General features: G+C 46.2%; 4 protein-coding genes across 4 annotated transcripts; 1 reads left to right on the top strand and 3 right to left on the bottom strand.

Annotated features, from left to right (window-relative positions):
- Positions 1-1142: 1142 nt before the first annotated feature.
- F5Y00DRAFT_238221 (glucose-repressible gene protein) lies at positions 1143-2232 on the bottom strand. Its single transcript, XM_048007922.1, has 2 exons — positions 1515-2232; positions 1143-1456 (listed from the first exon to the last, which is right to left on the bottom strand). The coding sequence occupies exons 1-2, from the start codon at positions 1634-1636 to the stop codon at positions 1363-1365; spliced, it is 216 nt and encodes a 71-aa protein (XP_047864603.1). The 5' UTR covers positions 1637-2232; the 3' UTR covers positions 1143-1362.
- A 1476-nt stretch (positions 2233-3708) lies between these two features.
- On the bottom strand, positions 3709-8818 carry F5Y00DRAFT_238220 (uncharacterized protein). The gene is made up of 2 exons (XM_048007921.1): positions 8170-8818; positions 3709-8113 (listed from the first exon to the last, which is right to left on the bottom strand). The coding sequence occupies exons 1-2, from the start codon at positions 8563-8565 to the stop codon at positions 4034-4036; spliced, it is 4476 nt and encodes a 1491-aa protein (XP_047864602.1). The 5' UTR covers positions 8566-8818; the 3' UTR covers positions 3709-4033.
- Positions 8819-10155: 1337 nt separating this feature from the next.
- On the bottom strand, positions 10156-11603 carry F5Y00DRAFT_253346 (uncharacterized protein; the record flags this gene model as incomplete). Its single annotated transcript, XM_048010040.1, has 6 exons — positions 10156-10199; positions 10267-10439; positions 10508-10581; positions 10692-10710; positions 10784-11100; positions 11187-11603. The coding sequence occupies 6 exons, from the start codon at positions 11601-11603 to the stop codon at positions 10156-10158; spliced, it is 1044 nt and encodes a 347-aa protein (XP_047864601.1).
- Positions 11604-12190: 587 nt separating this feature from the next.
- F5Y00DRAFT_84969 (HET-domain-containing protein) lies at positions 12191-15234 on the top strand. Its single transcript, XM_048014243.1, has 2 exons — positions 12191-14352; positions 14496-15234. The coding sequence occupies exons 1-2, from the start codon at positions 12778-12780 to the stop codon at positions 15084-15086; spliced, it is 2166 nt and encodes a 721-aa protein (XP_047864600.1). The 5' UTR covers positions 12191-12777; the 3' UTR covers positions 15087-15234.
- The last annotated feature ends 185 nt before the right edge of the window (positions 15235-15419 follow it).

The raw sequence follows: 15419 nt of genomic DNA, 5'->3' as shown, positions 1-15419 counted from the left end.
TAAAATATTTAAATATATTTAAAATTATTTAAAAATTATATATATTTATATTTATATTTATTAATTTAAATATATATTATTTATTATCGTTATAATAAAATAAATCATTTATAATCTTATTTTATTAATAAATTAAAAAAAGGAATTTTAACAATTTATTTTATATTTATTTATAAATTTTTAAAATAATGATTTTTATTTATTTTATTTTTATTTTATAAAATATTTAAATATCTTATATAATTATTTTATTATATAAAATATATATCATTATAATTCCTTTTTATTAAATAATATAAAGAATTTACATTTATAATAAATACTATTAAGATTACGTAATTATATATATTTATTTATAAATTTTTAAAATTTAAAATATAACGCATGTTTATTACGTTATTATTAAATGGATAAAAATCGGACAAATATAATTTCAGCTCTATAATTATAATACACCTTTAAATATTTACATATAAAAAGAAAAATCCAATTTAAGCTTAAAATGCGGTTATGATAATTAGTTGAAATAAGTGAGTTTTGGTGGGAACAAGGTGGCCCAATGTGGGTCTGGTCGACAAGTGGGTGGCGCATGGTAGAGTGTATTCTTCTCTAGTAAACTACGATACCTTATAGTTTCGTTATCCATACATTTACGCGCGACTGAGGGTAGAAATCGATACCCAAATACCTTTCAGTATGGTCCAAGGAGTTGCATCGGCAGGTATGTATGTACCTTTCAACCGCCCCTGAAAACATGCATTGGTGTCAAGTGTTAGGGCGATCTAGAACACGGCTTGGCTATGCTTGAAATAACTATATTCTCGCCACGCTGTTCTGACATTACGATCTAAGTTTCGAACCTGGCTTCCAGATGATGTCTCTTGACTGGACGAATTCGAACAAAAACCGTATGAAGAACCGTATTGCATTATCAAGCGGTGTATGGTGGGATGCTAGGCATTGAGTTCCCTGTACATTTGTATATTACTCACAAATAAAAGATACTTGCAAAATGGGTTGTGTCGTGTAACTATCGTATTTCAGGAAAGTATTCAACTCGTCTACCTAGTTGTCAATCATGTTACCTGCGAATTACCGGATTCTATAAATGTTCATTTCACGTGATCGATTTGAGCAAATAGTTGGCGATGAAGAGCGGCTTTAATTCTAAGCTATCTTAGGGGTATTTTAAAGCCAACCGGCGATCTTTGAATCTTTCAAGGGAATCAAAATCCATCTCTCCATGTCATGTGGACAAAATAGTCATTATCTGTTCCAAAGACGCCCGGATAATCGCATTCCCCCATTCATCTCATCGTACAAATCGTATAGAGGTGGAGTTGATCAAGAGCAGAGAGCAGTTTAGTGCTTGGCAGCCTCCTTGTTGACGTCGGCAGAAGTGTTGTGCTTCGTCTCGTCGACCTTGTCACCGACTGCGTCCTTGGCGGCGGATGCGCTGGGAGTATGTTAGTAAAGTGTTCTTCGAGTTGGCGGTTGATGTGGATGAAGCTTACCGAGTGGTGAAGCCTGCGTTGTTGTCCTTGGCGACTTCCTTGTTGGCCTCCTTGGAGGCAGTGCTGGTGGCACCCTTGACGGTATCAGAGACGTAGTTGGCGGCGTTCTGAATCTTGTCCATTTTGAAGGTTTGGTGGTTTGTAATTTGTAGTGGTTGTGTTGTTTGTTGATGTTGATCGTTGTTGTTGTTGAAGACTGAAGATGATGAATGATGATGGAAAGTTTCTGGGACTGAGTGGGAATTGGAAGCCCCTTATATAGAAACTTGGGGCAGATTGTTTGTCACGGTTCGACGGCTCAACGGCTCAACGAACTATGGCTGATCTAGTTTACCTTGCCTTACCGGCAGTCTATCCAGATTCAACAAGGATCGACCTTGGTAAGCTAGAGTGTGTAAAGACAACATCAGGCACATCATGCGGACGAGTAGACTACGTCACCGTCTACCGCTTCGGCCATTGTCTCACATCCGGGTAGGTAGCCTGCCTTAACTTAGTCCGCATCTGGGTTACGTATCTCTTTACCATCCCTTGTTCTCCATACTATATTCTCCATTCTAAGTACCGTCGGTCAGAAAGCCGCATTAAGCTGTTTGGCTATTGGGTATGTAGAGGAATTCCCCTGATGACCTGACGTCACCACTTGATCTGTCCCTATCGTGGATAGTGACGGTGGGAGAGGCGAACAATCGACGTGCATGATGTTTTATTCCTTTCCGGGAACGGTTGACCAATCAGATTTCATTCTACTGGTGAGCTTCCGCTCTAGAAATTTAGATCTCTGCAGGGGAAATACTATAAGAAGCATTCCTATTGGTCACTCCCAACGAAAGGTCTCCGCAATGACAGCATGACTTTTCGGGGCGTTATTTCGTGGAGTTATTTCGTGGAGTGGCCAAAGTCTAGAACGTTGCCCCCGAATTGCACGTAGGCGCGGACGCTTGCGTCGTAATCTAATCTTTTGCATGATAGCAAACCGGGTTAGATGGGAAAGCCATAGGTAATTACGATTTCGTCACGATGATCTCGATTAACTTCCTCATCTTCCTTCATGATTGGAGTTAAGCTAGTCACGTACATCATTCAGATCAGAAAGCTTTGCATAAGCCTCATACCTCATGCCTTACATATACCTCATGTATACTAAGTAAAGTATAAGCCACATAATTGCCTCTCTGCCATTACGCCTTCATATTGATAGCTCATATTGATAGCTCATACCTAGAACTGAGACTCGGCGGAGGAAATAGTCCTTCAAGCCAAAATAATCCATACATCTTCCTTATTCTAATCTATTAACTTTCTGTTATCTATTACAGTATTTCTGGTGACTAATGATATATTTCCTATTTCCTTTTTAGTATGATATATGACTCTATCGTCGTCTATGCTTGTTAGGGAATCTATTCAGAATTTGACTTAAATATGGATGACGTATCTACAACCTATCTTACAGACGGAAGCTTACATGGAGGCAAGAAAGGTAGGTTATGCACTTTATTATGTCACACATCTATATTAGGATCGCGATATGGCCAGAACTTGTTCGGTCCCGCACATTCACTCGAGCTGTTAGTGCATAATGCCCGTCCCGGCTTGCGGCTTAAGTACAGCTCATCACAAGATTGCCGAGGCCTGGAAGGCCCCAAACCAAGCAAGATCGAGGTGGACCAGATGATCAGCATGGCAGCATGGGGGCCTATCACCAAGCGGGAGCACCCGACGCCCCACGGTAAACTATCATTTGACCCAACTAAACAATAGGTAAACATCTCGGTTTCCGAAGGGTAAAGTTTAGAAACGAATTCCCGAAAGGGACTTTCGGCGACCGGGCTCAAGGACCTTACCTACTTCTAGATAACCCTGCTTATGGAGCAGGGCGAATAGAATATCCTGATTAGTGGGGTTTTTAAGTAAGGATTCTCATCAAGATGTAATGCCAAAGAATATGGGTGGATATCGTCGGCTTGCTATACCATGAGAACAGTGCAAAATCCTTCCAACATCCACCCTAACTAGCCACATACATACATACAATCATCTAACCTACCATTTTTATGCGGCATTCTCTTATAGTGGCGTTTTGGTGGGGGATACTTTATTCCCACATAAAACATATAGATAAGTGTATATTACCACCAGCATATGACCACCCACCCAATTCCCACGCTTGCATCAACAAGCAGGTAGTAGTCTTCTAACTCTTATCCCTTCCAACCCCCAGCGATAATTGTATCAAAAAAGCCACAAAATGATGGCCGCCAGGCCAAGTTGAATTAAGAGGGACGAGACCTTGTCAATATCAAAAATACCACAATTATATATCATTAAGCCTAGTGCCTTAGTATGCTATCTACCATTCCCATATCATGAGATAGGGAGTAATGCCTTTTCCACCCAACTCCTAACTGCAATGCAAGGCAAAGATGGATAAACATACATAGAAACCTTGTAAGAGTCGTCGTAGAAAAATGCTAGAATGCTAAACCCCAACGCAGAGAATTGAGCCATTTTTATCCCTACTTAGATTTGCCCACATCGACTATCTTCTTATTAGCCCTTTCAAGTTTCAACCTTGCCTTCTCGTCCAGAAGGTTATACCACGCCCGCATGTGTGCCACATAAGTGGTCTCTCTCTCGCCGTATTCGATGGGAGGTCCCTTGATCTGAGGCGGTTCGCCGTCGTAGTCAAAAATGGCCCAGCTCGACTCGTCATTTGTGCGTAAACCGAAGCCCTTGCCTTGAAGTGAGATGACCGTGAAGTTGCGAAGGAGCACAACATCACCGGCCTTCACGATCGGCAGCGTTTCTTTGTGCGGTCGATATAGCTGTGTTTCCACAACTGAATAGGGGCCGATCGAGTGATCGGTGATGGTAAACGACATCATGAATTCGCGCGGGCCGCCCTTGGCTCTTTGTGGGTCCGGTGGGTGCATCATGGCAACGGCAATTATATCTAACTTCTTTTGAAGATGCTGCCGCAAAACCTTGAGAGGCGTGCAATCCGGCAATTCGTCTCGAAGATGACGCACGAGTTTGAGTTTCGCCGCCGTCATCGAAGAGCTTTCTTCCTCGCCCTGTGAGGATCTAGCTAAAGAAGCTCGAGCCAGTTGCACGCTCGAATCTTCCACACTAGGCGACGAGCTTTCAACAGCAGACATGTTTATCTCGTCTGCGTAAGTAATCTTGGTTGTGTCATGGTTCTTCACCCTTCGCTTAGGACCATACGTACCACGAGCAAGCTGCACGCTCGGGTCCGTTTGCTCGGGAGAATCAGCTTCTATGGGGGGTGAATTGGCTCGCCCAGTGTCCTGTTGCTCTTGTATCTGCGTTCCAAGATCTGGGGACGGATCTCTCGAAACAAGACTTTGGGTTTCATGCTCTACGCGAGCATCATCCCCACTTTGAGCGGGACCGGCCTCATATTCATGTTCTTCGGCCTGATAACGAATTTCACGTTCCTCTACCACCTCACTATCCATATCATCATCATACTCGGAATGTTCCATGATGCTAGCTTGTAATTCTTCATCGACCTCCATTTGAGAGATAAATGACAGGCTAGCATGAGAAATACTAGTCTTAATATCAGGTCGGGTATCAGTTCTAGTCTCAAGATCGATCGTAATCTCAGGGATAGACTCAACGAAACTTGCTGGGACCATTTCCTCATCAGCAACCTGAGTCTGGAAGGATAAACTCGGCGAAGCAAGCAAGTTGTTCAGTTTTGTGGTATCCTGGGATATTTCTTCAAGGTGAGCTTTTTCTGGTTGAAATGTGCTAGGCTTAGTAGCCTGCTCCTCGACATTTGCAATGATATCTTCAGCAGCTACCGAAGGTGGTTTTCTACTGGTTAATTGCTCAGCCACAGGTGAAAGCCCTTTCGTATCGTCTGCTGCATCCGGCTCGTCAAGATCCATAGAAACAACTGGAACAGAGTCCAATACCGTGGTATCGCCCGTTAATTGTGTATCTCGAGGTGTCGGTAGCTGGTCGGCCGGAAGCTGGGATCCTGTAACAGCAATATTCTCTCGCAGCACAACATCCATCTTTTTATCGTCCGCAGATAGCGATATAAACGAATGTGTTAACGGAGGGGACGAGGGTGCTTTGTCTTCGACACGTCTCTCTTCGTTTACTGCTATAGGCTGTGGGGTTGGGGCAGTAGCTGGTAAAACAGGTACCATATCAACCATTTCCTCATCCTCCTGAGAACTTAGGGATTCATGTTCTTCTACTTGCTCCTCTGGCGCTTCTATACGTTCCGCTAGGGGTTCGGTTTCAGACGAGGTGGTATCAATAGCGTCCTCACCTTGTATTTCCCTAGGAGACGTGACTTGATTATCGTTAGTTTCCTTGTCGACGGCTCGGCTCAGGATTTCCAGTCCGTCGGCCGCGGACTTTGCAGCCGAGCCGTCTTTATATCCCTCCCTGGTTTCCATACCTATTGGCCCTTCATGGCTAGGCTTAGGAGATGCTTTTTGATATGCGTTAGACTCGTTAGGGCGGGGGGTTCCGGGCGCAGCAGGCATTTGCTGGGAGCCCATATCAATGGACTCCGCCACATCATCGCCTTCAGAACTAACCACTGCTTCTTCAAGTTCTTCCTCGAGCATTCTCTCAACATCTTCATTCTCGCCTCCCGAGGACTCAAAGTCCGATTTGTCAATCGAATCGACTAAGCTGATGACGTCCTCCCTTTCGATATCTTTGCCCCCCTCCTCATCTTCATCGTTCTTCTCCTCGTCATCCTGGCTATCCTCACCCTCTTCTTCACCCTCACTTCCACTCTCGGCGGGCTGTGCGAGTGCTTGCTTTGATATAATTCCTGGCGATGCTACTGGTTGACTTTGTGATATACTACTACTAGCGACTGGTTGAGCCATTTGCCGCGGTTGGGCAGCTTCGTCATCTTCCCCTTCATCCTCTGAGGAGGAAATAAGATCAATGACTTGAGGGATAGACTGTGAAACCGGCCGCACCGGGTTTCGATTTTCTTCATTGTTATCATCAGTCTCATATTCGCTTTCGTACTCGAGATCCTCAGCGTCCTCGTCCTCTTCATCCCAGATTTCGCCGTCGTCGAACTCGGGTTCCAGTTCGTGTGGTCGCAAGTCTTCATCGTGACTATCATCTTCATCATCGTCTGGTGCGGTGTAATTCCTTGTATCGTAATCACCGCCCATTTCGTCAGCATCATATTCCGGTTCATCATCATCCGAATATCCAGCATCCACTTCATCTTCGACTTCTGCTTCTTCATACATGTCGAGAGCATCAGCTTGGCCGGTCATGACCGTGTCCTCTGCAGCAGTCGGCGGTGGTGGTTCGTCATCTGAATCACTCTCGTCTATGACAACTGCGGTATCGGGAGACCTCCCCTCTGCACTACCTACCCTGCCGGTATGAGGCATCGAAGTCGCTTGAGATGGGTTATTGACCGTAGCCCAAGACGATGATCTTATATTTTCAGCTGCAGGGACGCTGGAATCGAACGAGTCTCGTTCCATACCCATGGTCTCCTCTTGGGAGAAGGGGTGATTATTATCTAAATAGGAGGGAGGATAGTCCACATGTGCCCCTTGAGATACCGTAGTGTTTTCTTCTTCATCTTCAAGACCAAGTGGCGGGTAGTCCGTGCTGTGTAATGTAGCTTGCATTGGGTAGCCTTGCTCATCGATCGCTAGGCCTTCATGAAGATGGTGCTCATCATGTTCAACAGCAAGGCGATTAGGTTCGTTTGGCGAGTGCGTAGGGCTTCCAGGTCTCGCTATATCATGCCCCGCAGGTGTTTCCATCTCGAAAGTATTTGGGAACCCGTTACCTGATGGAGGTTCAGTAGTATGTAAGTAGCCTTCAGGCGGAAGGTTCATAGGTGGAGCATTCCATCGCTGAAGGTCATTAGTGATTATGTTAAATCCATCGGCGGCCTGAAATGTAGATAATTCTGGTCGACTACTAGGAAGTTCACTACGAGGCCCGGGCGGTGGGAGTGGTGCAGGTGTCGCGACTGGCCATTCGCTGTGAAAATCTCCTTGGACACCGTGATCTACCATTCCTTGTTGAAGATGGGTAACATCTTCTACACTCAATGTTGACTCCGAAACCAGCTGCGCTTCACTATTAATGTTTTCTTGCGTAGGTAAAGGCATTGGTAGATCAATTTCCATGGTTTGACATCCTTCATCAGTCATGTCGGGTCTCGGCGGAGAGCTCACGGTAACCTGAGGTGAGGTAGGTTCAGGACTAGGAGACTGGCTGGTATATTTCCATGCGCCGCTTTCACGACCAAATCTCGACCTTTTCCGACCTCTTCCTTTTACACCACCATCTTCCTCGAATATATCGTATCCATCTTCGAATAAGGATCCGTATGACATCCGAGCTCTCTTAACGAAAGCCGGAGATTCGAATTCGCCATCTTTAAGCTTCGCAATATAGGTTTTGCTAGGCGGGGTGAAAGTTTCGAGCATTTGAGCGGGGAGGTCTTCTTCGTGAGATATTTCGGTCGGCGGCGTTTCAGCCCGAGGCTGGGGCTCCGCAGGGGGAGGACGGTCGACGTTGACGAGCTTGGTCTCTCCAGTCTCGGTCAAAGTAACCTAGACAAGATATGAGAAATTGCTAAACCATAAGATGTATACATGTATATAATCACCTGAAGCATAAGCTTATCTGAGAATTTCAACTGCCAATCGATGCCCGCGCCTGGCAGACTCTGTCGTTTCTTGGTTTGTTCAGGTTCCCACTCAGCTCCATCCAAGCTCACGAGAACTTCATCACCGCTACTTAACCCGCTCTCTCCAGCGGCCTTAGCAGATGCACCATTCAGATTTATTCGAACCTGCCCCTTGCTTCTGCGAAGACGGTAGTCAGGTTCAGCGAGGATAAAAGCAAATGTGCCTTTGACAGAATTATAGGGCCATGTGATAGTAACCACACCACGCACAGCACGAGATGCCGAGTCTTGAATTTCGGGGCTTAAGTCTGCGATAGCAACCCTGTTCGCCACGCCGAGCTGCTGAAGCGGGTTTGACGCGTTCGTAGTGTCCATGGCGTCGGCATAGTTTCGTGGAATCGCGGTCGCGTTGAGTGTTTGTGCTACGACGTGGGATGGGAAATTCGAGTGCGGCGCATTTGTAGGAAGGGCACAGTTATGATATAAGAACTACCTAAATAATCCAGTATATGTACTTGACGTAGTTTATTCTTCTCAAAGCTGGAATACCAACCTTCCTTAAAACATGAAGGTAAGTGAGTATTGTGGATGATTTTAAACTTGAGCTTGCACAGCTGAAAACGTTAAGTTGAAGCTTCCTATTGAATTCACCTCTAGCTGACGGTACCTACCTAGGTACCTTACCGTAATATGGGGGGTAGCAGTAGCCGCATATATACCGCTTATTGAATCGTAGCCGTACTTATCCCACTCAATGCAATAAGCGGCTCCCGATTCTTACGTTTAAAGAGTTAAATGACTCAAATATTTAAGTAGTAATATTACCGCTTACGGTTTAAACGCTCCAAATATTTGGAGCGCTAGGCCAAGATGAGCCGTACTAGCGCGGCTCTAACCAATGAGCGGCTTTTGCGCCGCTCGCATCTCTGCGCCGCTCCCGATTTGAGCGGCTCCCCCGTATTGAGCGGTACGGACAGGGTATTATTACATATACCCGGGCCGCACAGACCAGGTTATACCCCATAATTACAAATCCATACGCGTGCCCGTAATATGTAACATGTTATGCCCCGTGGTCTATTTGAAAAACACATAACCTTCCAATTAAATTAATCGTATGCCGTAACCTGTAACCTGTAACCTGTAACCTGTAGCCTGTAGCCTGTAGCCCGTAACCTATAATTGTAATTAAAATCATTACCGACTTAAAAAAGTCTTACAAGTAGATTCCCATATAAAAACGTATGGGAATATACTTTTTAATTTTTATATGCACTTACCTGGAGCGGTGCACGTGCCGCTCCCTGGTGGGAGCCGCTCAAAACGGGAGCGGCGCAGAGATGCGAGCGGCGCAAAAAGTGTGAGGGGCGCACGAGCCGCCACGAGCCGCTCATTGGTCGAGCGGCTTACAGTGCAAGAGCGGCGCACCAGTTGTACCACTCAAAAAATATTGATTGGCTCCTAGCGCTGATGCGTATGAATTTGGTGAGCTTCACGTTTTTCCCTAACATCTGGGAGCGGCTCATACCTGGGAGCCGTATATATACTGTATATATACGGCTACTACTACCCCCCCTAAGACGCTAAGGTACATGTAGCTGCCAAGAGCCTATATGCGCCTCAGTTACTAGCCACAGATAATGATAAAGTGGGGTTTACGATAAGAGATTGCCGCTGCTTATCATTCTGTCATTCCAACAATTCAAAAGATTCCATCCACCAAAACTTTATCTTCATAGAAGCACCTTTAAGGAAATACAACTAACGGACCGGAAATAATATATTCACAAGTCAACTCGCTACCTAAAGAATAACAGTAACTAAAGGAAATAGGGCTTATTGTTTGAGTTTATCGGCATCTACCTAGGGTTAGGTACTTAGACAAGTAGAAGTTGACTCGATTCCAAAACACCAATCTCAAGAATTATCTATATCCAATTCACATTACATTATCCCGTTCCCAGTTTAGCTGTAAGTGATAGTCCAATTACCAGGGAGTTGGTCGAGCCCTATCCATAGTGTATATGGTCAGTACACCCACATCAAGTATATCGAGAACGATAATCGTTGACTTACATCCATCGTACTTCTCTGGGACGGTCTGGTTAAGTGTGCACTGCATCGCGTCATCGGAAGTCTGCGATTTAAGCTGTGCGCAACGATCGTTGCTACAACGAGCATCCAATGCTCTCTGGAGAGCATCATCCTTCCAGCCGAAGAGGTAGTCGCCGTGTTGGCCGTAACCGGAACTAGAGTCTGTCAGCCATCATTCCAAATACCCTTCGTCACATTCTCTCGGAAGAATTCAGAAACTCACCCATCTCCCATACTATATACCAGGGGCTGAGACCCATCCTCGGGCCACAAATCCGGGTCATTGAAGGGTCGCGTCTATGAATCATCCGGATTAGCAAATGAGCAAAGTCACCATGGCTCTAAATATCGACCCCGTCTAAAACTGCAGCCCCCGAAAGCATCCAGATAGGAACCATAGTACTCACGTCCCATATAACTTCATACCTAAGCTCACATTTTCACGTTAGCAGCTAATATTAACCCTAAAGGGTAAAAGAAGGAGAAAGTGAAAAGCTACATCAACTGTGGGAGCTTTACGGGGTGACTGGCCGGACAAGGGCCGCCACTCTCGAAAGACCCTGTCTCGGGGTATGCAACGTGACTCTTGTGGTCAGGCGAGTCAACATTGACGCCGTCCCAGCATGTAGGAAAGGTAATCGTTGTGCGAATACCACCGTTACACATCCCAGGGGGGAGGGATGCTGTATCGTCGCCCGTGCAAGGCGCGCCGCCAAACGGCACCTGGTTAATCGTGCTGAAGCACCGGTGGCAAATCTGTCGCTGCTGGCCTTCGGCTTGTCGTAACATCGGGTCCCCAACTAGCATACGGAACCCCTACGTAAAACACTCCTGTCAGCGAGTTTTAATTCGAGACAGAAGGGTACCTGAGTGTTCCCGGATCACCTGGCTTGAATACTTACCGGTTTGAATGCAGTAACATTAGTCTTGCCATCATACGGCGGGATATAATACACAGTTAAACCCCCATCAGCTTTCAAGCCCATATTTACCAGTTGTGGTACGCGTTTCAGGGTCCCATTACGGGCCCTGAAGAACAAGTTGGCAGTCCAGTAGTTCGAAAAGTCCTCGGCAAAGGTACACGAAGTACAGGTCGACTCTTTCACGGGATCGAAATCCACGGGTGGCATAGACGCTCGAAACGAGTTTCCGCCGCCGACCTGATGCATATGCGGTGACTGTTCCATACCTGGCGAGACCAACGGGTCCAAACGCTCGATAGTTAGTTTCGAGCACGAGAATCGCAACATCTGTTGCGCATATGCGGCATCATGCGCTGACAGGAGTGCTGCCAGAGCAGCAAGAGAGCGCCACTTCATATTTATTCCCCTTTTCCTTTCAATGGCAAAATTAGGTCAGAGAAACCCAGAAAGTGCAAGAGACAGGAGGAAGCCTTCAACGGTCCTTAAACCTCACCAGGTAAGATATGGTCGTACACAGGTCGCAGATTGATACTTCTATATATCAAACCCGTGGCGACTAGGAAGTGTAGCCCAAAGATGATTAGGCCTCCTCACCTCCATAATGATCTCAGTCAAGTCATGGCAGCAGTATGGAAACCTAATGATCTTGGTACGGAAGCGGTTCGCAAGAGGAACTGCCGTAGATGAAAAATTACCGGGTAATTTGCTTGATAAGCTAGGGGAAGGGTTATATTCCCCTAAATGATTGCCCGCGGTCTTCTGATTGGACAATGAATTTGATTTAAATGTGAGATTCGGCATGCTCACATACTCCGCAGGCCCAGCAGTTGTGTAGGTAAAAGTCATTGTCACATTATCCGTGGCTTGGTTGTAGGCAAGTCACCTTGTCCTCAGTTTAGAGGCTAGGTTTTCCCTCGATGAAAACAGTGCCATCAACTAAACTTACGACTTGATAGCAAACATCTCGCCTTACATGTCAGAAACCAGGCTTTTCTACCCTTACTGGTCGGGTTATTAAACGTCTTGAGTTTCCCCACACTATCTTCAACGATCAATTTTATATAAGGGTCGAACTATCATGGTCTATAAACTTAAGGAGCATTATCAATACCACTGGAGTTCCGTACCTAACCTTTGCCAAGCCAATTTATCATATCAGGTGGTTCGAACTACATGTCACAACCGCACCAAAGCACAGCCACGACCATGGTATAGAAGGTAGTATACGATTCGGAGCTGAAAGCGAACATGTCCCCACGGGGCGATGCTACGCCAATTGCGCGTATGTGTCAGGCCGGCGCCTATACTATCCTAGATACCTAGGTAGGTAATGCGGCTGAGACTTGGCAACATCATATGGTCGCTACAAGTTTGGCCACTTCGAGCATTCCGATTTTCTACTAATTACCTATCTAAAGAGTTAATAGTTAAATCAAAACTGCTCTTTGAAGTCTACCTATTATAGCCTTCCTACATTAGCTTGTCAACAATGCGCTCCTACCGCATAACAATTATGGCTACGTTGGACTAGACTACATTTTTAGCAATACCTACTGCATAAAACTCCAAAATGCAGAGTCTATTCAGTTCCGCCAAGGATATTGCTAAGGGCGTGCGCTTAGCAGCCGATACCGCGGTTTGGGCTGGAAACACCGTCTCGCGGCATATAAAAGGAGGCAAGACGGGTATTTGTCTCGTTTGCAATAACCTACAGCCTTACGGACACGAGGATATGTTTGGCCGGCCCAGTGCTGCGTGGAACCAGATCAACGATCCCCAGCAAGCTGCTCGAAAGAAGCAGCTTGCCTCCGTTCCCACTCTCGTCTTGGAAGAGATATCAACGAAGAAGATTTTAGAGAGTCGCGAAGTTGATCCTCAGACTGGTCGTCCTAAGAACGATTGCAAGTATTGCCGGCTCCTTTGCGAAATATTTGACGCATACTTCATCGACGAATGGATGAGCTGGGTTACGGAGACCATAAACGGTATGCCGATACAGGTCGGTCTCATGATTAGAGAAGGGCAACCTTTGATAATTAACTGCTGGAACTTTACGTACGATAAATGGTTTCAGAATCCGAGGGTAGATCTGGAATTGTACATGGACCCTATGCCTCCATCCCCTATACCAGGAGCTCCTGCAATGGGGCCTGTAGGTTCTCGTGCGGCGGATGTCCGGTCTGAGGAATGTATGAGGTTTATGAAGGAAAGCATTAATGAATGCTGTAGAGAACATCCTGGATGTGCCGCACGGCCTAATGGCTTCGTTCCGACAAGGTTAATATACGTTGGCGGAGGAAAAGACGCGCTCAGACTCTGCGATGCCATTTCTAAAAGAGAAAACGTTGTGTGGGCAGCGCTAAGTCATTGTTGGGGTGGCGGCAAGCCGCTATCGTTGACAAAGTCGACCCTGGATAATTTCAAAGAGCATATTGATTTCTCAGAGTTACCGTCGACGTTTCAAGATGCAATCAGTGTTACTCGAGAGCTTGGATTGTCATATGTTTGGATAGACTCCCTTTGTATCGTCCAAGATGACAAGACAGACTGGGAGAAGGAGGCAGCTCTCATGGGTGAGGTGTATAGCCGTGCGTTTATTGTTATCAGTGGTGCCTCTTCGTCCAATCCTAGTACGCCGTACTTACGACCCCGAGAAGAAGAATGGCTTCCGAAGCGTTTCAATTTTCCCATTGCACCCGGTGCTAATATACCGATTATGGTCCGACAGCGCCATCTCTTAGCAGCGCCGCTTGACCAGGGGCTACTCGAGCCGCCTTTCACGAGTTCATGGGCCACGTTGAAAAAAGTTGGTCCCCTTTATGCGCGGGGATGGTGTTTTCAGGAATCGTTCCTCGCGTCACGGATCCTCAACTTCGCTCCAGGTGCTATCATATACGAATGTCGGACGCATCGGAAGAGCGAAGATCAACTACCTCCTTATCCGTCCACAGTCCCTGGCTCATTGGGCGAAGTAAGCCCCTTGGAACAGTGGCACATGATTGTCAAATCATACACTTCGCGCCAGTTAACGTTCACCAGTGACAAACTCCCGGCGATAGCCGGCGCTGCTACTATCATGCCGCAGGTGAGGACCAGTAAATATCTTGCCGGCCTATGGAGCGAGTCTCTGCTTTTAGATCTTCTTGTACGTACTCCCAAGAACTTCCCCCCCCAAAAAGATTAAAAAATAAATAAATAAAAAATAGGGGAATATCGCATCAGTGAAGTACCCGGTGCCCCTAAGACACTTGCTTATTTAAAAGGGAAATTGCTGACCTATTGTCAAAGTGGCAAGTAATGCCAGGCCGCGCACATCAACCACTAATGACGAAAGAACACGAAGAGAATGCGCCAACATGGTCATGGGCATCAATGAATTGGGGTGTGGTTTGGAACTCAGTGCAGGATCCGCAGTTTCTTGCCTCTGTGGTCGATGCCCGGACAAATGTAGTAGGGGCCAACCCTTACGGGCAAGTATCAGGGGGCACCATCACTCTCCGAGGCCGCATCAAGTATTGTCGGCTTTCAGCCGACTACCATAGTAATGAACACTGGGTTTACTACCAAAAAGCCGATGGGTCCTACAGCCGAAAGCAGCACTTCCGAACCGATGGCGCTTTGGAGTCATGGGCTATAGTACCTGGACAGACTGACCCCTCCGCCCGCCGGTCGCGAGTTACAACATCTGGAATTGCGTTGGAGACGGGGGCTGCATTTTTCTGTATTGCAAAGTCCCATTGGATGCATAGAAATCACATGGGTTTGATATTAGGCACGTCGCCAAGGTTTCCTCAGTGGAAGGAGAGGGTAGGAAGCATCTCCAATTTGCCCAAGGATTGGTACGACACTGGCGTAGACGCCACAATAACTATAGTATAGATAACTAGTAATAGTATGTCAAAGGCCAGCCCATGACAAGGTGTGCTTGGACTATCAGGAGATAGAGGCTGAAATGTCCTGAAACCGGGATTCATGTTCAACTCTTCTTCATAACCGGCCGTAGCTAGCCGCCAGATAACTATGTTGGTATTCTAATAACAATCAAGTTCCAAATCTAAATAAACCGACCGACGAGAAGGGTCACCTATATCCGAGTGGCTTCTAATCCCGCAACTTTACCCAGTATATACCTTGGCACAGATGGAACATGGAGGCTTATTGAAGGATCTCGATCGAAAGCCTTCAAGTCATGATTCGGGATTCACACACATT

The sequence above is a fragment of the Daldinia vernicosa genome (genome assembly GCF_022497035.1).
Source record: "Daldinia vernicosa strain CBS 139.73 unplaced genomic scaffold F5Y00scaffold_25, whole genome shotgun sequence".
Taxonomy (NCBI): domain Eukaryota; kingdom Fungi; phylum Ascomycota; class Sordariomycetes; order Xylariales; family Hypoxylaceae; genus Daldinia; species Daldinia vernicosa.
This window is presented reverse-complemented; position numbering and strand designations above follow the sequence as displayed.